Raw genomic sequence first — 22,781 nt, 5'->3', positions numbered from 1 at the left:
CCAGGTTTGCACACATCTCAGGAGGGATTGTGGTCCACTCCTCTTAACAGATCTTCTTTAAATCCTTAAGGTTTCTTGGCTGTCACTTGGCAACTCGAAGTTTCAGCTCCCTCCATAAAGTTTCTATAGGATTAAGGTCTGGAGACTGGCTAGGCCACTCCATAAACGTAATGTGCTTCTTCTTGAGCCACCCCTTTGTTGCCTTGGCGGTATGTTTTGGGTCATTGTTATGCTGGAAGACCCATCCACGACCCATCTTCAGTGTTCTGGGGAGGGAAGAAGGTTCTCATCCAAGATTTTACAATACATGACCCCATCTATTGGCCCCACAGTGTGGCAAAGTTGACCTGTACCTTTAACAGAGAAACAGCCCCAAAGCATAATGTTTCCACCTCTATGCTTGACTGTAGCGATGGTGTTCTAAGGTCCTAGTCAGCATTTTTCTTCCTCCAAACATGGCGGGTCGAGTTAATACCAAAGAGCTCAATTTTGGTCTCATCTGACCACAGCACTTTCTCCAAATCCTTCTCTGAATCATTTAGATGTTCATTGGTAAACTTCAGTTGGGCCTGTACATGTATCTTCTTGAGGAGGGGGACCTTGTGGGCGCTGCAGAATTTCAATCCATGGCGGCTTTATGTGTTACCAATGGTTTGTTTGGGGACTTTGGGGACTGTGGTTCCCAACTGCCTTGAGACCATTCACAAGCTCCTCCCGTGTACTTCTGGGCTGATCCCTCACTTTTCTCATGATCATCCTTACCCCAAGAGGTGAAATCTTGCATGTAGCTCCAGACCAAAAAAAAAAAAATGGTTATTTTGTATTTCTTCCATTTGCGAATAATCACTCCAACAGTTGTCTCCTTCTCACCAAGCTTCTTACTGATGGCCTTGTAGCCCATTCCTGGCTTGTGCAGGTCTACAGTCTTGTCCCTGATGTCCTTTGACAGCTCTTTGGTCTTGCCCATGATGGTGAGGTTTGGATGGAAGAAAGAGATTCTGTGGACAGGAGCTTCAATACACATAAAGAGTTGTCGTTAGGAGCACCTTCTTGAATTGACAGGACTAATCTGTGTACCACATGAGAACATACTGTAGTCAGTCTGTGGGAGACAGCATTATTGTTGGTTGGTAGGGTATCAAATAGTTATTTTACTCACTGATCTGCAACTCAATTTATAACATTTGTTTTATGTGATTTTTCTGGATTTTTGGTTGATATTCTGTCTCTATCATTTAAAATACACCTATAATAAAAATGATAGGCCCTTTATTTATTTATTTATTTATTTATTTTGTGTCCCTGCAAAGCAGGGAAAAAAAATCCATCGCATCCCTTAGTGAAAGCAGCACAATGTGTACACAAAAACACTGGTTAGGCATACATTTAACCCTTTGATCGCTCCTAGATGTTAACCTCTTCCCAGCCAATGTCATTAGTACAGTGACAGTGCATATTTTTAGCACTGATCACAGTATTAGTGTCACTGGTGCCCACAAAGTGTCAGAATGTCAGCCACAATATCGTAGTCCTGCTATAAGTTGCTGAACGCTGCCATTACTAGTATATAAAAAAAAAATAATCAAAATTTCAGTATATACGGTATACCATTGTTTGTAAACGCTATAACTTTTGTGCGAACCAATCTATATACGCTTATTGTGATTTTTTTTTTTTTTACCAAAAATATGTAGCAGAATACATATTGGCCTAAATTGACGAAGAAATTAGATTTTTTCAATTTTTGGGGGGATATGTATTATAGTGGAAAGTAAAAAATATTGTTTTTTTTTTCAAAATTGTCGCTCTTTTTTTTATAGCGCAAAAACAAAACAAAAACGCAGAGGTGATCAAATACCACCAAAAGAAAGCTCTATTTGTGGGGGAAAAAAAGGATATTTTATTGAGGTACAGCATCGCACGACCACAGAATTGTCAGTTAAAGTAACTCTGTGTTGTATCGCAAAAAATGGCCTGGTCATGAAGCGGGTAAAACCTTCCGGGGCTGAAGTGGTTAAAGAGAAATAAATAACGCAGAGAAATGTTCATGTACTGCAGATATGTTTTTCGTATGTTTTAATTCTGGACATACATTTTCAGGTCAATGCATAAAATAGTGAAGCGCTACCAGAGATATATCATATACGTGAATATACAGTACACTCACTTTATTAGGTACACTTTGCTAGTACCGGGTTGGACCCCCTTTGGCCTTCAGAACTGCCCTTATTCTTCATGGCATAGATTCAACAAGGTGTTGGAAACATTCCTCAGAAATTTTGGTCCATAATGAAATGATAGCATCGGGCAGTTGCTGCAGACTTGTTGGCTTTTGTTTACCAAAAATATGTAGCTGAATAGATATTGACCTAAATTTATGAAAAAATTTGATTTTTTGATTTTTTTATCATATGTGTTTTATAGCAGAAAGTAAAAAAATATTGTTGTTTTAAAAAAAAAAAAAAATGTAATGATGATCAATTAACTAAAAAAGAAAGCTTTATTTGTGGGAAAAATATTTTATTTGGGTACAGCGTTGCATGACCGCACAATTGTCAGTTAAAGTATTGCAGTGCCATATGGCAAAAAATGGCCTGGTCATGAAGGGGGGAAATCTTCTGGAAGTCAAGTGGTTAGTCTGCCGTATGGAAGAATTAGTACCCATGTTTTTTTTTTTTTTACTTTGTTATCTTTGTTCTCTCGGGGAGATTTGCCTTTTCTTCTTGTCCTGTGGACACAACAGGACATGAGAGGATGTCCCTCTAAATTGAGGGAAATCCCCTCTTATGCCCTGTACACACGGTCGGACATTGATTGGACATTCCGACAACAAAATCCATGGATTTTTTCCGACGGATGTTGGCTCAAACTTGTCTTGCATACACACGGTCGCACAAAGTTGTCGGAAAATCCGATCGTTCTGAACGCGGTGACGTAAAACACGTACGTCGGGACTATAAACGGGGTAGTAGCCAATAGCTTTCGTCTCTTAATTTATTCTGAGATTTGTGTACACACGATCGGAATTTCCGACAACGGATTTTGTTGTCAGAAAGTTTTATAGCAAGCTCTCAAACTTTGTGTGTCGCAAATTGCGATGGAAAATGTGTGATGGAGCCTACACACGGTCGGAATTTCCGACAACAAGGTCCTATCACACATTTTCCATCGGAAAATCCTGTCGTGTGTACGGGGCATTAGACAGTTGTCACCAGACCAGTGTCTCCATTATTAGATATGCCCACTACTTCTGCTTAAGTGACAACTCAAACTTTTGAATTTCACTTACTTTCAGTCCCAGTGACAGTTGTTATTAGGACAAAAAGAGAGGCTGACTCTCCCTAAAAGAGACAAGAACAGAATTTTAAAAAATGATAGTTCTAAACCCTCACCATTCTATCCAAAACAAGTTTTGGTTTAGATAAACTCTAAACCATGGTTCCATAGAATCGTAGGGTTCCTCAAGAGCAGTGGTTCTCAACCTGGGGGTCAAATGACGATTTGCCAAGGGTCACCGGATCCTGGGCTGTTTCCAAAGCCCGCACTGCTGTCACAGCCTTTTCCAGCAGGGCTGTCCCTGGAGCCTGTGGCCGCCCACTCAGCCTCTTCGCAGTGGCCCATTCAGTTCACAGCATGGCTGGGGGGCAGAGACTAGAGGTCAGCTGCCTGGTGAGGAATGTGAAGTGGGAGGGGCTGGAGGAGACCCTATCTCCTGATTTCCGCATAGGTGTCACTGCTACGAGACACCACAAAGTCAGAGACACAGTGAATCCGGAGACACCGTGAGTAACACTACCTGTGATTAGAGATGCCATTAAAAGTCCCCAATTAAAGTTCTCAGATCAGCAGATGACCTTGATCAAGAGCACCTAAGTTGGCTGATCAGAACTCCCCCCAGCACTGCCACCCATCCCAACCCCCACCAGCACTGCCACTCATCTCATTCCCCCCACCAAAGAGTAAGAGAAGGAATCAAAATAGAGAATACATGGAAGGGAGAGGAAAAGTAGGAACAAAAGAAAAAGGGAGAGAAAGAATAAGAGAAAGAACAAGAAAGATGACTAGGGAGAGGGATGGGGAAAAAAAACGAAATTAGATAGAGAGAGATAAAAGGGAAAGAAAGGAGAACAAAGAGAAAGATTGGTACATCCTAAAGTGTACCATAAGGGGTTATAATACTGTACGTGTGGAAGGGACTCAGGGAGCGCAAAATGTCTGTGGGTTAGGGGCACAAATTACTTGTCTTGCCTTGGGTGCTGACAACCCACACTATGAAAATAATTTTACTGTTAGGGGCCCCCACAACTTGGGAAATTTTATCGGGGGTCATGGCACTAGGGGGATTGAGAACCACTGCTCAAGAGGTTGTTAGGGGTTCCTTTCTGGTTCTCAGACATGTTCCCACTGACACCATTGATGTTTTTAGCTATCTGTAAGGTGTTATTTCTTCCCAATGACCGTAAGTGTAAGGAGCATTCTTCCCCTTTACCATCAAACTAATGTATCATGAGTTGTAGATATAATCATTTTTAGCAGATGTTCCCTGAGACCGGAAAGTTATTTCAAGGGTTGAAATGTTGAAAAGGTTGATAAAGGCTGTTCTAAACAGTTTTAATGGCCACCATGTACAGGTATTAAGTATAATATGATCTTCTGTTTTTCAGGGAATGACAGTTTGGACTGATTGTGAATATCATCTTCGATGGTCTTTTGCCCCGGAAGGACGCTTGTTAAATGGTGGGAAGTAGTGCATGGAGAGTCATCAAACAAGGAATAGAAGGTTGATCACGTTGAAAATATTTTCCTTCACCATGCTCTCCTCTCCAGCATAAATTGTATTCTAAAATGCTCCCTTACATTTTGATTTTGACGGTGCTGCTGTTCTTAAGGGAGGATAAATCTGGTAATGGCGTGGGGATTACAGCATCGGCACAGACAAGTGAAAGACGTGTGGTGGCCCATATGCCAGGGGACATCATTATCGGGGCGCTCTTTTCAGTTCATCACCAGCCATCAGTTGAAAAGGTTCACGAAAGGAAATGTGGAGAGGTAAGAGAGCAGTATGGTATTCAACGAGTGGAAGCCATGTTGCACACTCTTGACAGAATCAATGCGGATCCTAACCTTTTGCCAAACATAACCCTCGGATGTGAAATACGCGATTCCTGCTGGCATTCTGCTGTAGCTTTGGAACAGAGTATCGAATTTATTAGAGACTCGTTGATCTCTACTGAGGAAGAGGAAGGGCTGGTCCGCTGTGTTGATGGATCTTCTACGGCATTCCACACAAAGAAGCCCATCGTTGGAGTTATAGGGCCTGGATCCAGCTCAGTGGCCATTCAAGTCCAGAATTTGTTACAACTTTTCAATATACCTCAGATTGCTTATTCTGCAACAAGCATGGACCTGAGCGACAAGACCTTGTATAAGTATTTCATGAGAGTGGTTCCTTCTGACGCTCAACAAGCAAGAGCCATGGTGGATATTGTCAAAAGGTACAACTGGACATATGTTTCTGCTGTACACACTGAAGGTAAGAAATTCCTTACTTGAAAAAGATATTGATAATGAATTGAAATCCTATAAAGTATACTCGTATTACTTTCCTTTGTTATCTCTCTAATGTACTGAAAGACATGTGGAAGGCCCTAACAGATATCTGAAATTGAGATAAGTCAATGTAAAAATATGGCAAAGTGATTTTTGGTTTGCATGTTTTTTAAATAACCATGTTGGTTTAGATGGGGATTGGTAGTCAGTTTTTGATAAGTTCTTACATGTGTGCATAGCATTATAAAAATCATTACTGTACAGCGTCCAGACACCATAGGAACTTTGTATGTTCTACAGGAATTTGTGTGAATTTCTTCCAGATACTAATTTTTTTTTACAATTTTATAACATTATTCAACTATGTAAAACTTTTAAAAGTAAAAAAATCTGCCTACGATTCCTGCAATATCTTTTGTTAGGCAGAAAAGGCTTTACTGTGTGCCTCTGTGAAGCTAGTTTTACTGTGTTATTAGAGGCCTGATTCCCTTACCAACTATCATCCCCTATCCCTGAGTTTCTCAACCAGGGCTCCATGGAAACCTTACGTTCCTCCAGAGGTTTCTAGAATTTCCTTCAGCAATGAGTAATTTCTGCCTCCCAGATACGTTCCCACTGACACCATTGATCTTTTTGGCTATCTGTAAAGGGGTAATTGGGGTAATAATTGGGGCAATCCCAATGACCACAAGTGTAATGCCTTGTACGCACGGGCGGACTATTCAGCATCAAATGTTCGACGGTCTTTCCGACGGACTTTCGACAGAGTTACTACGGACTTTCGAACGACTGGACTTGCCCACACACAAATGGACTAAAGTCAGTTCGAAAGCCCGTTGGTTTGAACGTGATGACGTACAAAGGGACTAGAATAAGGAAGTTCATAGCCAGTAGCCAATAGCTGCCCTTGCGTCCTTTTTTGTCCGTCGGACTAGCATACAGACGAACAGATTTTTCGACCGGACTCGAGTCCGTCGGAAAGATTTGAAACATGTTCCAAATCTAAAGTCCATCTGATTTTCGACAGAAAAAGTCCACTGAAAGTCTGATGAAGTCCACACATGGTCGGATTGTCCGACGGATTTGTTCCGTTGGACCAGTCCGGTCGAAAATTCCGCCCGTGTGTACACGGCATAAGGAGCACTAATGTATGATGAGTTGTAGATGTAGTAATGTTCAGCAGGGGTTCCCTAAGACTCAAACTTTATTTTAAGGGTCCCTCTTTGTTGAAAGGGTTACAGAAGGCTACTCTAGCCTATGAGAAAGTCTTAGAGGCCAAAAAGGGGGAGGTGGGGAGCTTCATCTTCAAACCAGGTAAGGATTTTGGTGTGAAAGTGAAACTGTTTTCAGAGAGAACCACTGACAAGAGTTTTCCAGCTGAAGGTAATAGCTGGAAACCTGTGGTGCCTGTTGGCAGGACCTTTACTTTAATTTTAAGATGGGTGACAGGCTAGTATTTGCCCTACTGTGCAATTACGATACGGACATTAGATCTGTTATTTCCACTGAGGCATAAGGTGGTCAGATTTGAGCAATTCTGTCCCATTATCCTGGACAATGTGAATTTTTATTTTAATTTTTTTTTGCTTCCTAACTCACGATTCTTCTTCCTTTGTTTTTAGCACATGCTGTCTATCTCATTCAATTTCATTTCTCTTACCCTTTTCTTCTCTTATTTTCTAATTTTTTAAAAATGATTTATTTATTTATTCTGCTTATTCAGTCTGGAGAAAGAATGGACCAGGAGCTCTCAGCATTCAGTACATAGATATGTTTGATTATCTTACATTGGGCTCTGTATATCCCCTCCACTCATAACAGGGGAGATGCATGGCCTTTAAAAATGTTGAAGCATGCTCGCAGCCTTCTTGATAAGGGAATATCTGATCTACCAGCCTGGTGTTTATGAGAAGGTGACATAGTACCAAATTTTTTAATTTTTAATAGAAAACAAATCATAGTTCTTTCGTTTTCTGAACCAAGAACCTAGTATCATTGAGTTGTTTTATTAAATTAAAAAAACAAAAAAAACAAGTGTCAATGTAAAGTACCCCCCTCCCCTTAAACCTTAGTCGGACCTTAACACTTATCCATCTCTCACCCAATTCCTAAAACTTGAACGAACTCCTAAATGATCCCATAAAGCAAACCTTTAAAAAGAATAGGCAGGAACTGCATGCAGGAAGCTTTTTTTTTTTTTGTTTTTTTACTAAGGGGTGTGTTTTAGTTTAGAAAAAAAAACAAATTGAGAAGCTATTCATCCTGTGAAACTGCTTGTACATTTGTTCTGTGCAAATGGAGCAAAATGGAATGATATTAGGCTATTTTCTCTAAAGTTATTCATTCATAAGAATAGAGCGAAACAGGTAAATACCACATTATGGCCACTAGATGGAACTGACGATCATAGGAAATAAATACTTATTTACTGTGATTGCCAGGTCCATCTCGTGATCATAATGCAGTATTTTCCCAAGCCACTCTATTCTGTATGAATAATGTTTGACCTAGAGCGAGAATATCCTAATATTCTGCAATGTACACGCAGAACAAATGTACATGCAGTTTTGCATATACAAGTTTCAAATGGGCTTAAAGTGGGATTTTAGTCAGAAAATTAAGCCCTGCTAGATCACTTTAGGCTGGGCCCTTTTGCAGGTATATCTATGAACAACTTTAAAAATAAATGCCTATACTGTTAAAAATCCAGAAATACACTGTTTCACCCTACTTTGCACATGCTGAATTGCTGTGCATTTTTAGGCACTGCTGAGTTTGTAGAGGTCAATCTGCTGACAGCCTTAAAATGGAATTAAACCCTCCTACCCTTTGCAGCCAAGGAAGCTGCTTCTGTTTGATCTGCAATTACCATGGTGCTGCACATGTGATCAGTTATTACAGCAGTCATTCGATGGTTTGACAGTTTGGTTGGGGACACAAGAAAATGTGACAGTTAGCACTCCCGGGATTTCAGGAATGTAACTGTTTTTTGAAACCATTAAATGAATGTGTTTCGCCCCGCTTTAAGATTTTACTGCTGCTCAGGGGCTCTGGGCTTCAGCAAAATGGCAGCCCCCAGTAAGAAAAAACAGGAGCAATGCTGGAGGCAATTTACAGCACACAATGATTTTGGTAGCATAATTATTATTGTGGAATGCATGTTCCTTGCTAAAGGACACTCTTTTTTTTATTAAGTTGTTATGGGTAAAGTTCCACTTTAAACGTTAAACCATAAAATGTTGCACCTGACCACCTACAAACTAACCTCAACCCTTAACCTTAACCCCTAATCCCTTACTTTACCCTACTCATAACCTAAGCCCTTATTCCCCTAAAGAGAATGCAATTAGTTTTTCAGTATGTTTGACATCATGTTTTACTGTGTTCAAATTTTCTTTGTAAATATTTTTTTTTCGTTCAAATAATTTTTATTGGTAAATAACAAGCATCTGTTACAAACTTTTCAGTACAGGGTATTGTGTACATATAAAGCAGTATGCATTTTAACAAATTAGAATAACGGTGACATAAGAGGGATAAAAGCTTACAAACATTAAATACTCTGCCAAGTAGTTCAGGATCCAGTAGTAAATATTTTTTTTTTACCTGGTGATCCAGCTAGTAACAGCTCTTCTCTGTTTTGGGCCAACAATGCTAAGTCACTGCCCGACAATTAGCTATAGCATGGTCAGACTGTCATGCATGCTCTTCCAGTTTGTCCTCTGACTGACCACCTCGTTGATAATAACCTTCTTGATACCCTTGAGTCTGAATTTCGCCCTCAACTCTCCACAGAAACTGCCCTCCTAAAACTAATAAACAATCTACTAACAGTAAAACCAATGCACACTATTTCTGGACTCCTACTCCTGGACTTTTCTGCTGCCTTTGATATGGTTGACCACCCCCTCCTCCTCCTCCAAAAACTCCACGTCTTTGGTCTCAGTGACTACTCTTCACTGGTTCTGTTCCTAATTATCCAACTGCACCTTTAGCGTTACTTACGATTCTACTTCCTCCTCTCCCTTTTCTCTGTTGGGGTCCCAGAAGGTTCTGTTCTTTGACCTGTCCTATTCTTGATCTACACCTCCTCCCTGGGTCAGCTCTCTACCCTTCAGCTCACTCCCCCAGTCTCCTCATGTATCACTAATTTACTAACAGACATATCAGCCTGGATGTCACGCTACTTCCTCAAACTCAATCTACCGAGTTCATCAATTTTTCTCCCCCACGTGCCCCTTCCCCTGATCTCTCTGTCAAGATTGATGGCAGCCCATCCCCGCATGCCAAGGTTCTAGGTGTAATCCTGGACTCTGATCTATCCTTTAGGCCAGGGTCTCAAACAGGCCGCCCTCCAGCTGTTGTGAAACTACAAGTCCCATGAGGCATTGCAAGACTGATAGTTACAAGCATGACTGCCACAGGCAGAGGCATGATGGGACTTGTAGTTTCGGCACAGCTGGAGGGCCACCAGTTTGAGATCCCTGCTTTAGGCCCTACGTCCGATCACTGTCCAAATCTTACCGCCTCAACCTCCACAACATCTCCAAAATACTCCCCTTTCTAACCAATGACACCACAAAGTTCCTAGTTCACTCCCTTGTCATCTCTTGCCAACTCCCTTCTCATTGGCTTACCTTTACATAGGTTATCCCCCCTTCAGCCCATCATGAATGCTGCTGCCAGGCTCATCCACCTTACCAACCGCTCAGTGTCTGCCACCCCTCTTTGTCAATCCCTCCACTGGCTTCCACTCGCCCAACAAATTAAATTCAGAATACTAACAACAACTTACAAAGCCATCCACAACTCAGCCCCCAGCTACATCACTAGCCTAGTCTCAAAATACCAACCTACTCGTTCTCTTCGTTCCTCCCAAGTCCACCTGCTCTCTATCTCCCTCGTCACCACCTCCCATGCTCGCCTCCAGGACTTTTCCAGAGCCTCTCCAATCCTATGGAACACCTTACTCCAATCTGTCCGATTATCTCCTACTCTGATTGCTTTTAGACGATCCCTGAAAACCCTTCTCTTCAGAAACGCCTATTCTACCTCCACCTAACAACTGTACTTTTATTTTCTCCATCAGCTCATCCCCCACAGTTATTACCTTTTGTATCACTTGACCCTCCCTACTAGATTGTAAGCTCCAATGAGCAGGGCCCTCTGATTCCTCCTGTATTGAATTGTATTGTAACTGTACTGTCTGCCTTTATGTTGTGAAGCGCTGAGCAAACTGTTGGCGCTATATAAATCCTGAGAAATAATAATAATAATCTGTGTGCGGTTTTCTGTTTACATGGCCATTGCGATGTCTTCCTGATAGACCTGGTAGACAGCCCAATGGTCAACTGAAGAAATGCAAACACCAGGCTGACAATGTTGCTGCAAATTGCGAGGCAGTGGCTTAGCGTTGTTGGCCTGAAAGACTCCATTGCCCCCTCTTTTTATTTCCCTCCACGTCATAGAAGTAATACATTTGTAGTGTACGAGGTGCCTGGAGTAATAAACATCCAGGGTCACCAAACCTAACACTTTCATGCTTGACAGCCAGTGGGGGTGCCATGAGAGCTTCAAGGGAAACTTTATGACTGAGAGCAGGACTGTAATATAAGTGCAAAGCAGTTTCCATGGTAACAAACGTGTGAGCAAAGAGAAATTGTTCGAATGATTTGGTTTCCATCTCCAATAAACAAATAGTTGTAGCACTCACCGATAACCGACACCTAAATGAATTTGCACTTAATAAGCTCAGTGATTCATGGTATCTGTAAACATTCGGGTTCTCCTTTCCTTTCTTACGTTTTCGGTGTATAGAAGTAAAACACGCAGAGGAAATAGACAAACTTATCTTCGATTAAATGCCTTGTGAACGCAAACATGCGCCTTTCTGGATGATGATTGAAAGCCACAAACTGAGGACTACCACACAAATAAACCTTCAACTACACAAATTACAATACCAGATAGGGATGAGCCGAACACCCCCCGGTTCCGTTCGCAGCGGAACATGTGAACAGGCAAAAAATTTGTTCGAACACGCGAACACAGTTAAAGTCCATGGAACACGAACATAAATAATCAAAAGTGCTCATTTTAAATGCTTATATGCAAGCTGTTGTCATAAAAAGTGTTTGGGGACCCGGGTCCTGCCCCAGGGGACATGGATCAATGCAAAAAAAAGTTTTAAAAACGGCCGTTGTTTCGGAAGCAGTGATTTTAATAATACTTAAAGTGAAACAATAAGAGTGAAATATTCCTTTTAATTTCGTACCTGGGGGGTGTCTATAGTATGCCTGTAAAGTGGCAAAGTGGCGCATGTTTCCCGTGTTTAGAACAGTCCGAGAGCAAAATTACATTTCTAAAGGAAAAAAAGCTATTTAAAACTACTCGCGGCTATAATGAATTGTCAGTCCCGGCAATACAGATAAAAGAAGTCATTGAAGAAAACAGCATGGGATCCCCCCAGTCCATTACCAGGCCCTTTGGGTCTGATATGAATATTAAGGGGAACCCCGAACCAATATTTAAAAAAAAAATTGCATGGGGGTCCCCCCAAATTCCATACCAGCCCCCTCAGGCCTGGTTTGGATATTAAGTGGAACCCCGCACCAAAATTTTTTTAAAAAATGGCGTGGGGGTCCCCCTCAAAATCCATACCAGACCATACAGGTCTGGTATGGATTTTAAGGGGAACCCCGTGCCAAAATTTTTTTAAAAAATGGCGTGGGGGTCCCCCTAAAAATCCATACCATACCCTTATCCGAGCATGCAACCTGGCAGGCCGCAGGAAAAGAGGGGGGACAAGAGAGCGCCCCCCCTCCTGGACCGTACCAGGCCACATGCCCTCAACATGGGGAGGGTGCTTTGGGGTAGCCCCCCAAAGCACCTTGTCCCCATGTTGATAGGGACAAGAGCCTCATCCCCACAACCCTTGCCTGCGGTTGTGGGGGTCTGCGGGCAGAGAGCTTGTCAGAATCTGGAAGCCTCCTTTAACAAGGGGACCCCCAGATCCTGGCCTCCCCTCGTGTGAAATGGTAATGGGGTACAAATGTACCTCTACCATTTCACAAAATAAGTGTCAAAATGGTAAAAATGACGACACGGCTTGGGAGAAGTCCTTTATTAAAAAATAAAAAAATAAAAATGTCCAACAAAGTCTTCTTCTTCTCTTGCTCCGCCGATGGACCGAAAAAAAAAAAGCCACACCGACCCGCCTCCATGGGAGGCTCCCGCGGTATGACGGATCTTCGCTTTGACAGTTCTTTTATAACTGAGGGCGGGGCCACACCGTGACGTTCCTGGGTGACCCTGCCCCCATCTGGCGCACGCAGACATCCCTATGGCCCGGACACAGTGCATCTCCGATCGGCAGGAGGGCTCTTTGATTGGCCCTCCTGATCACATGACGACTGTGTCCAATCACAGCCATCATGTGATGTAAACAGAGAGCTGGTTGCTAGGAGATCGGCTCTCCTTTCCTCACATGGAAGTTGTCAGTGAGGAGAGGAGAGGGGATCGCTGCAGCCAGCCGGTGATCAGTGAGTATGAGCTGTTTTTTACAACTTTTTACACACTGATCACCGGCCCAGTGTCCCCACACAGTGTAAACACACAATGTCCCCTACATAGTGTCCCTAAAACACTGTCACCACACATGTCCCCACACACATGTCCCCACACAGTAAAAACACCTGTCCCACATATGTAACAGTAAAATCATATGTACCAATGGTCATCTGCACACATATGTCTGTAATCATCTGCGCACATCTGTACATGATCGTCTGCGTACATCTGTCCGTGATCACACAAACCAATTATTATACACTTAACGGGATTTTTTTTACCAAAGACATGTAGCAGAATACATTTTGACTTAAATTTGTGACAAAATTTGATTCTATTGGATTTCTTTTAAAACAGAAAGTAGAAAATATTTTTTTTTTTTTAATTTCTGCTCTTTTTTCGCTTATATCACAAAAAATAAAAAAAATGATTTGTGAATAAATGCCACCAAAATAAAGCTCTATTTGTGCGAACAAAATGATAAAAATTTCATTTGGATACAGTGTTGCATGACCGCGCAATTCTTATTGAAAGTGCAAGAGCGCTGAAAGCTGAGAATTTGCCTGGGAAGGAAGGGGGTGAAAGCGCCCAGTATTGAAGTGGTTAAATACTTCTGTTAAAATGGTAAAATATAAGAACAGGTTGCCTCTGTAGGGTCTGCGTGGGCTTAGAAAATACTCTACCTTTAAATATATACATGGGTTTGAACACCAGATGGTACAATATTTTAATAACTGTGGAAGTAAAAAAAAAAAAAAAGACAGGGGGTGAAGGCATTGCAATTTGACAGCCCACTCTCAGCTATATAGTGACATATACCATGTAGAGAAGAAAAAATAGATTTCTATAAACTCTATTTTAGCCAGGATCTTGAGGAATAAATTGTTCTCTAGAAGTCCACAACCCCTCCTAGGGAAAAAAAGGCCAGGCTTAAAGTCCCACTCCATGTTTTTCTACCCAACCTCCTTATAACTGCCTAACTGCCCCCCTCCTTCACCACCCCCACCACACACACATTTTTTTTTTTGACCCATTATACATGCTGTATGTAACAATGACCAATCATCTTTTCTTATTTGCTTTCTTTTGGTTTGTTAAATGTAACGTTGAAAATGTTTTGTTATATCAATTTGATAAGTGCAAAAACCACCTTTTGATCTTGCCAAAAATCTTGTTGGCTTCTAACTTCCTGTGATCTCTGCTTGTGCTGCACTGTTATAGGTATATTACTTAGTTACATAGTAGGTGAGGTTGAAAAAAGACACAATCCATCAAATCCAACCTATGGCCCCTTTCACATGTGCGGACCGTTCAGATCTGCCTGTCAGTTTTTTAGGCGGATCTGAACGGTCGCTCCATACAGCTCTATGGAGGAGTGGTGACGTGTCCGCTGACATCCGATCCGCCCCAATCCAATCTGCTCTGCAAAATCCAGACGGATGCAAACCCTATTTTCCATCCGTCTGGCGGATTAGATTGGATGAAAATGGACAGGCGGTTTGTAATCATGCGATCCCCCCATAGGGGAGAGTGGACTCTCTGACAGGTCCGTCCCTGCACAGAGTGCAGAGTCGGACTTGTCATCCGCCGGCTCAGTGGGGATCAACAGAGCGATCCCCGCTGAGCAAGCGGATGCTAAATACGTACAGCCCGTGTGAAAGGGGCCTATGTGTGATTATATGCCAGTATTACATTGTATATCCCTGTATGTTGCGGTCGTTCAGGTGCTTATCTAATAGTTTTTTTAAACTAACGATGCCCCCCACTGAGACCACCGCCTGTGGAAGGGAATTCCACATCCTTGCTGCTCTTACAGTAAAGAACCCTCTACATAGTTTAAGGTTAAACCTCTTTTCTTCTCATTTTAATGAGTGGCCACGTGTCTTTTTAAACTCCCTTCCGTGAAAAAGTTTTATCCCTATTGTGGGGTCTCTTATTGTTCTAAGAACTTCAGGACCCCATCCATCCATGTTATGGGCAAGAGGACGAGGGAAGTTCCCAGTAGTCCTGTCCTAGGACTAGAAGTGTGTTGCTATCAGAATCACCATGTAAAAATAAAGGGAAAAAAACATGTATTTTTTGGTTTACACTTTGAATGCTGCAGTCTTCTGTTTGGTCCATTGACATCACTGGTCCTACTTCTTCTCCTCTAGCAGTGAAGGAGGGTGCTTAGCACTCCTGGACAGCACATTGTTTATGTAATAAGTGCCATGCTGTCCTGGAAACAGTATACTGAGGCTGACATGATAAGGAGGAGTGTCCATTATGGCTTGGGCTCACAGGAAGAGCATTCTTTAAGTTTTAAATCCAAGGTAGAGTTAAGTCTTTCAGTATGCCCTTCTTCTAGAAGTTTTTGAGTATGCCCACCACAGCCCTTCTTCTAGAAGTCTTTCAGTATGCCCACCACAGTTCTTCTTCTATTAGACTTTCAGTATGCCCACCACAGCGCTTCTTCTAGAAGTCTTTCAGTATGCCCACCACAGTCCTTCTAGAAGTCCTTCTTCTAGTAGACTTTCAGTATGCCCACCACATCCCATCTTCCATAAGGCTTTCGGTATGCCCACCACAGCCCTTCTTCTAGAAGTCTTTCAGTATGCCCACCACAGATGGAATGCACTCTTGGTGATTTGGATAATTATTGAATGTGAGTTTTATTCTATGGAGTGATGTTCACAATTTAAAGATATATTACACTATGTTAGTGTTTTTCTTTTTGGGGGAATTCACCGAATAAGGAGGTCAATTCATGAAGGATATTGGAGGATCATTATTTGTATTGATGTAAGAAATCGAATGGAGAGTAAGGGTAGATATTGAATGAGGTGGATGGCAAAAGTCTGTCAGGTGGTGGCACACTTTGGCACGCTTTTATTATTTTCATGTGAGCGCGCTAATTTATTTTATGGTTTACAAATGTATTTATTTTTTGCCAATATAGACATTTATTCTCATATACAGCATCAGTATTACAATCCACGTTTCATGACGGTACAATAATACAAGTTGTCATTGAAATCCCATCCACGAAGAGAAAAAAATGAAACTCAGTTGGAAGTCCTGACCGACCATGTAATAAAAAAGGTACATTGTGTTTAGGGGCTTGAACTGAAAACCAAGACAGTGGAAATATTATTTATGAGTATCTTTTGGTTTACAATTTTTTTAACATATTACACTATATGTAATTTATGGTTTTTACATGATGTGAGAGAAACACTGTGGGAGCATATTGGATTGGCTTTATTTCTCCGCTTTTCTGGTGAGAACATAAGATGAATATTGTAACTCATATATGGAAGTTTGTTTTAAATATATGAACTTTTAAAGAGACTGTAGAAAATATAACAAGTGCTTGTATACTGTTAATTTGGTCTGCCCAGTGGGGCAGTTTAGTTCCATCTGCTGGGAAATTTTGATATACCCTCAGGCGCTTATTATTAGCATTTATTTTCCAGGTATGCAGTTAATCATGAATTGTAAGTTTCCCTGCATGTACAAGATTAATTTAGAGATTAATTTAAAAGATCTGATGATCTTCATCACCTTATAGGGTCCATCAAAAGTAAAAATACCATACAAGAAAAGGAATTTAGAGCCATGATCTAAGGAAGCTTCAATAACCATGTACAATCATACCAGCTGTATACACAGTAGATAAAATTCTTCTTCTTTAGTATATTATCATAATGAATGCAAATTAAGTCAATCTCACACAAGCTGGTGCAATTCAAACTGAGCATATGATAAAAAAATGAAGAGGTATACCTTCAGTAAAACCTATTCAAAACAATCAGCAGATCGAGATAAATCCAGAACATTATATACAAATCTCAACTTTTTCTGTAAAAGTTGAGCTTTGTCCCACTTCATCCATCCCCTGAGCTTCCCCGTTGGTCTAGTAATGTGCCAGTTACCCTTTTCTAGTCAAGAAGCTCAAGAGAAGCAATCATCAGTAGGGTTAAATAGGCTCCTATGCTATTTTGAATATTTTAAAATGGAACAAGGATGGTTTCAGTATTTGGATATTGATACATATTGATTAGTGTTATTATTTATTACAAGCACTTATATAGCACTGTCAATATACGCAGCATTTTAAACATAAAAAGGTTGACAGCGCTCAGGAACTGAGCTGGAATTGATGGGTAATGACTGCACTGAAGCACGTGTTCAACCAACCAGGGGACACTGACCATGGAAAGCCACAAAGACCATGGAGCCAGCTGCAGTGTCTGATGTGTAGAGACAAAGCACGCAAGCGTGCAAAACCAGTAGTCACGGCAACAGAGACACCCTGCTCTACGTTGGCCAAGGCTGGTTCCTTCTCCGATACCTCAGGTCCAGCTTGTCTTCAGTGACGACATTCACATCAGTCACTGCCCTCAAGGAGCTTTCAGTCTAAGGTTCCTAACTCCCATTCATACACTAGGGCCAATTTAGAAAGGATCCAATTAACCTACCAGCATGTCTTTGGAGTGTGGGAGGAAACCCACTCAGGCACAGGGAGAACATGCAAACTTCAGGCACGTAGTGCCATGGTTGGGATTCAAACCAGTGACCCTAGTGCTGCTAGGTGGAAATGCTAACCACTTAGCCCTCATGCTAAATGGTTAGCAAGTCATGCACACTGGTGGCAGGAGCAGAATTGACTGGTGGAGGACAGGAGGCAGCAGCTGTAAGTACAGCTGCAACATTATACGGGGACGTCTGACAAGCTAAGTGACAGTATCACCTTCATAAATGCCAACATGTGAGGAATGCCTTGAAAGGATAAAAAAAAGCTGGTCACCTGGAGGCATGGCCAATGAAGTGGGTGTTGCTTTACAGTCTATAGCTCAGGCTCTAATAGGACACCCCCCAGCATTGGTGGTCAGTGACAATCTCAGTGGGGTTGGTTTACTAAAACTGGTGCACACAGAATCTGGCGCAGCTGTGCATGGTAGCCAATCGGCTTCTAACTTCAACTTGTTCAATTAAGTCTTGACAAAACCTGGAAGTTGATTGGTTTCTCTGCAGAAGTGCACCAGATTTTGCCTTCTCCATTTTTAGTAAATCGACCCCAGTCTGTGACAGGACACCCAACCCAACATTGGTGATCAGTGACATGTGGTCAGTGATGGACATGCATTGGAGCTACATTGCCTTGCAACAGCATTGGAGTGCCATTAAAAATAAAAGGAACTGCAACACATTAATGCACTTAATGTGTGTTACAGCAACACAAATGTTAAAATGTACGTTACCACAATGCACCACACCACATGGCAAACGTGTGTTTCAACCCTAATGGTTTACTCTAGCTTACAAGAGGGTGGGAAACATCTAGCTGACGCTGCTGGTGACCATTGTTACTGCAAGCTCTGCTGTCACCCTATACAGCGCCGTAACATTGTGTGAATTAATAAAATGGCTAAATCGCGGTGCAAATGATTTGGTGGGTAGACCGGTTCACATATTGTACAGTATCTGTATCTGGGCACCTACTGTATTCGTTTAGGGGAAGTTCCACTCTTCCTCCTCCTCCCCCCCCCCCCCTTCAACTTTTGGCACATTATTTTTTTTTAAGGGGTGGGTACCTCATTTTGACAGGTATCCGCTCCCACTTCTGCATGGATCTCCTAGCCCCCTCCCCTTCCCACCACCTTCTGGTACACGTCACAGGTCCAGGAGGCTGTAGGACCATGTACAGGGCACAGCACAGTGGGAAGCCAACTGTGAAGCTACAAGGAGTCACAGCTGACTTCTCACAGTTAACATGCTGGCGCTGGGGACCCGAAGACCAGCAAAGAACCAGCCTGGATGAGGGCAGAGCTGAATCCTTGGACTGGCGAGTGTCTCTTTATTAAAAGTCAGCAGCTATAGTTTTTGTAGCTGCTGACTTTCAATTTTTGGAAACCTGGCTGAAGAACAGCTTTCAGTGAAATTCAGCCTTGGAAAGGGCTTATAACCAGCCAAGTGTACTGTGATTGTCACTCTGCAAATCTGTGGGGAAAAGGATTTCCAGCCAAGACTTAACAAACTTGACAAATGTCAGCCGGTTCAAGCTTGTACATCAATAATGACCTGCATTATTAAACACAGTAATAATATAATTTACCAGCGATTTTATGACATAAACACATCAAATAATATTTTTTCCCTCCACCATGCTTCATCAAATAATTATTTGTAAAATATAAATGGTTGTCGCCTTGATTTGTGTAAACATTTAGGAATCTGAATAATTATATCTGGGAATTAATGGTATAGCTCCGGGGCTTTTAACATAAGCATAATGAATGAGGCTTTGATGGATATAATTGCGATAGCAGTATTGATACATGAGGTACACGACTTCATTGATTGCTGTTTAGCAGCAATTAGTGAGACTATTTCCTGCTTTAAAGTGCACCTGTCATCAGTAGTGTACAGTAGTGAAAAAATTTGCTATTTTTTTCCTAGCTGCAAGGAAAATACTTTTAGCTTGAGTTTTCTGGAAGGTTAGGTTGTGGGACAGTAATGCCGCGTACACACGAGCGGAATTTCCGACAGAAAGACTTGTCGAAAATTCAGATGGACTTAAATAGAGAACATGTTCTCTATTTTTCCGACGGAACAAGTTCGGGAAACCCGCTCGTCTGTATGCTGTTCCGACGCACCAAAAACGATGCATGCTCTGAAGCAAGTACGAGACGGAAGCTATTGGCTACTGGCTATTGAACTTCCGTTTTTCTAGTCCTGTCGTACGTGCTGTACGTCACCGCGTTCTGGACGGTCGGAATTTGGTGTGACCGTTTGTATGCAAGACAGCTTGAGCGAAATTCCGTTTGAACTCTGCAGAGTTTATTCCGACGGCAAAACCGGTCGTGTGTACAGGGCATTAGGTGCCATTTTCAGTGATGTTCTGAGGAGCTGAAAAGAAACGAGAATGCATTACAAAAACTCGGGGGACCAGTGCTAAATGTAGGTGATAAGACTCACTTATATCTCCCTAAAGCTCTCTTTCTTCAGCTCCCTAACAGTTCTACCTAATTCTCCCATAACCTAAACTCCTAGAGCTGCTGGCAGGTGAAATGGAGGCACACAGGGGCAGAGTAGGCCTTAAATGACACCTGTCCTGGGAGAAATATGGAGGCTCTTATTGCTAATTTGCTCCTGAAAATTATACAGTGACTTGAAAAAGTATTCATACCCCTTGAAATTTTCCACATTTTGTCATGTTACAACCAGAAATGTAAATGTAATTTCTTGGGATTTTATGTGATAGACCAACACAACGTGGCACATAATTGTGAAGTGGAAGGAAAATTATAAATGGTTTTCAATTTTTTTTTTTACAAATAAATATGTGAAAAGTGTGGTGTGCATTTGTATTCAGCCCCCCTGAGTCAATACTTTGTAGAACCACCTTTCTCTGCAATTACAGCTGCAAATCTTTTTGGGGATGTCTCTACCAGCTTTGCACATCTAGAGGGTGACATTTTTGCCCATTCTTCTTTGCAAAATAGCTCAAGCTCTGTCAGATTGGATGGAGAGCATCTGTGAACAGCAATTTTCAAGTCGCCACAGATTCTTAATTAGATTTAGGTCCTGACTTTGACTGGGTCATTCTAACACATGAATATGCTTTGACGTAAACCATTCCATTGTGGCTCTGGCTGTATGTTTAAGGTCGTTGTCCTGCTGGAGGGTGAACCTCCGCCCCAGTCTCAAGTCTTTTGCAGACTCTAACAGGTTTTCTTCTAAGATTGCCCTGTATTTAGATCTATCCATCTTACCATCAACTCTGACCGGCTTCCCTGTCCCTGCTGAAGAAAAGCATCCCCACAACATGATGCTGCCACCACCATGTTTCACGGTGAGAATGGTGAGTTCAGGGTGCAGTGTTAGTTTTTTCTTCACACATAGCGTTTTGCTTTTAGGCCAAAAAGTAACATTTTAGTCTCATCTGACCAGAGCACCTTCTTCCACATGTTTGCTGTGTCCCCCACATGGCTTCTTGCAAACGAGACTTATGGCTTTCTTTCAACAATGGATTTCTTCTTGCCACTCTTCCATAAAAGCCAGATTTGTGGAGTACACGAATAATTGTCCTGTGGACAGATTCTACCACCTGAGCTGTGGATCTCTGCAGCTCCTCCAGAGTTACCATGGGCCTCTTGGCTGCTGCTCTGATTAATGATCTCCTTGTCTGGCCTGTCAGTTTAGGTGGACGGCCATGTCTTGGTAGGTTTGCAGTGACGACATACTCTCTCAATTTCCGGATAATGAATTGAACAGTGCTCCGTGAGATGTTCAATGCTTGGGATATTTTTTTATAACTTAACCCTGCTTTAAATTTCTCCACAACTTTATCCCTGACCTGTCTGGTGTGTTCCTTGGCCTTCATGATGCTGTTTGTTCACTAAGGTTCTCTAACAAACCTCTGAGGGCTCCACAGAACCGCTTTATTTATACTGAAATTAAATTACACACAGGTGGACTCTATTTACTAATTAGGTGGCCTCTGAAGGCAATTGGTTCCACTGGATTTTAGTTAGGGGCATCATAGTAAAGGGGGGCTGAACACAAAAACACGCAACACTTTTCAGATATTTATTTGTAAAAAAAATTGAAAACCATTTATCATTTTCCTTCCACTTCACAATTATGTGCCACTTTGTGTTGATCTATCACATAAAATCCCAATAAAATACATTTACGTTTTTGGCTGTAACATGACAAAATGTGGAAAATGTCAAGGGGTGTGAATACTTTTTCAAGGCACTGTAGTTGCTTGGAGATCTCTGCCTTTAATATTTTTTTTAATGTAACAAAAATGTAAATTGAAGTCCCACTCCACTGCTAAAAGGTCTAGATACACAGTAGAAGAAATATAAATAAGCACTGGTTCACACTGATGTGGATTTGAAATTATGCTACTGTGGAACATAAGGGGTTAATCCTCTGCACTGTGTAAAAAGGCTGTTTGAGCCTGTCTTCTCAGACCTTCCCTTTCTTCCACTGTCCCCAATCCATCTCCCAATAGTACAGAGCCTTTGGAGTTACTTTGCACGTGCTCAGTTTGGTGTGTATTGAAAGAGAGTTTTTTTCCTTGGGAGGATGCATGTAATCAGCACAGGGCCAATCAGCATTGTTCAGACAAAGGGTCAGGGGTCACGCAGCCTCACAGGACAGTCAGTGTAAAATGAAAACTCCTCCTACAAGCTTTAACCAGACACTGATAGAATTCATAAGACTACTATATACGGCTGATGAGAAAAGGTATTTAACAGTTTACTGTATATCTACTAAAACAATTGCATTTCCATGTTCAATGTACTGTGGGAGACCAGATATAGTGAATGCAGGGTCCTGGGTTTAATAACATTTCAAATCCTTAATATTGGTGGCATTTTTGGACCTCCAAAATGTGTTGGATACTCTTTGGATTGTCCCTTTGACTTTTTTATTGGAATAAAGCTGTATCTGGACCTTTTAGTAGTCGTGCGGCCTTTCAATGTACATTTTTTTTTTATGTTACACTCCACTTTTGATCTCCACTTGCAAGAAAATCATGGCGATCCTCTGAGGTTTAAAAGTCAACTGCCTGGGACCAAATTACTTACATTCACATCAATACTTAAAAGACTAATTCCAGGCATAGATATTTTATACATAGTTACATTGGTGCCCCTGGAAGC

The 22,781-nt window shown here is 41.7% G+C and overlaps 1 protein-coding gene across 1 annotated transcript in view; it reads left to right on the top strand.

Annotated features, from left to right (window-relative positions):
* Positions 1-22,781, top strand: part of GRM5 (glutamate metabotropic receptor 5) — a 528,413-nt gene that overhangs the window by 42,185 nt on the left and 463,447 nt on the right. The window contains 1 exon segment of the mRNA XM_073612964.1: positions 4,665-5,533. Within this exon segment, the coding sequence (XP_073469065.1) occupies positions 4,846-5,533 (688 nt within the window). The 5' untranslated portion in view covers positions 4,665-4,845.

This window comes from Aquarana catesbeiana, linkage group LG02 (assembly GCF_042186555.1).
Source record: "Aquarana catesbeiana isolate 2022-GZ linkage group LG02, ASM4218655v1, whole genome shotgun sequence".
NCBI lineage: Eukaryota > Metazoa > Chordata > Amphibia > Anura > Ranidae > Aquarana > Aquarana catesbeiana.
Note: the sequence above shows the minus strand (reverse complement) of the source record. Positions and strands in the feature narration are given on the sequence as shown.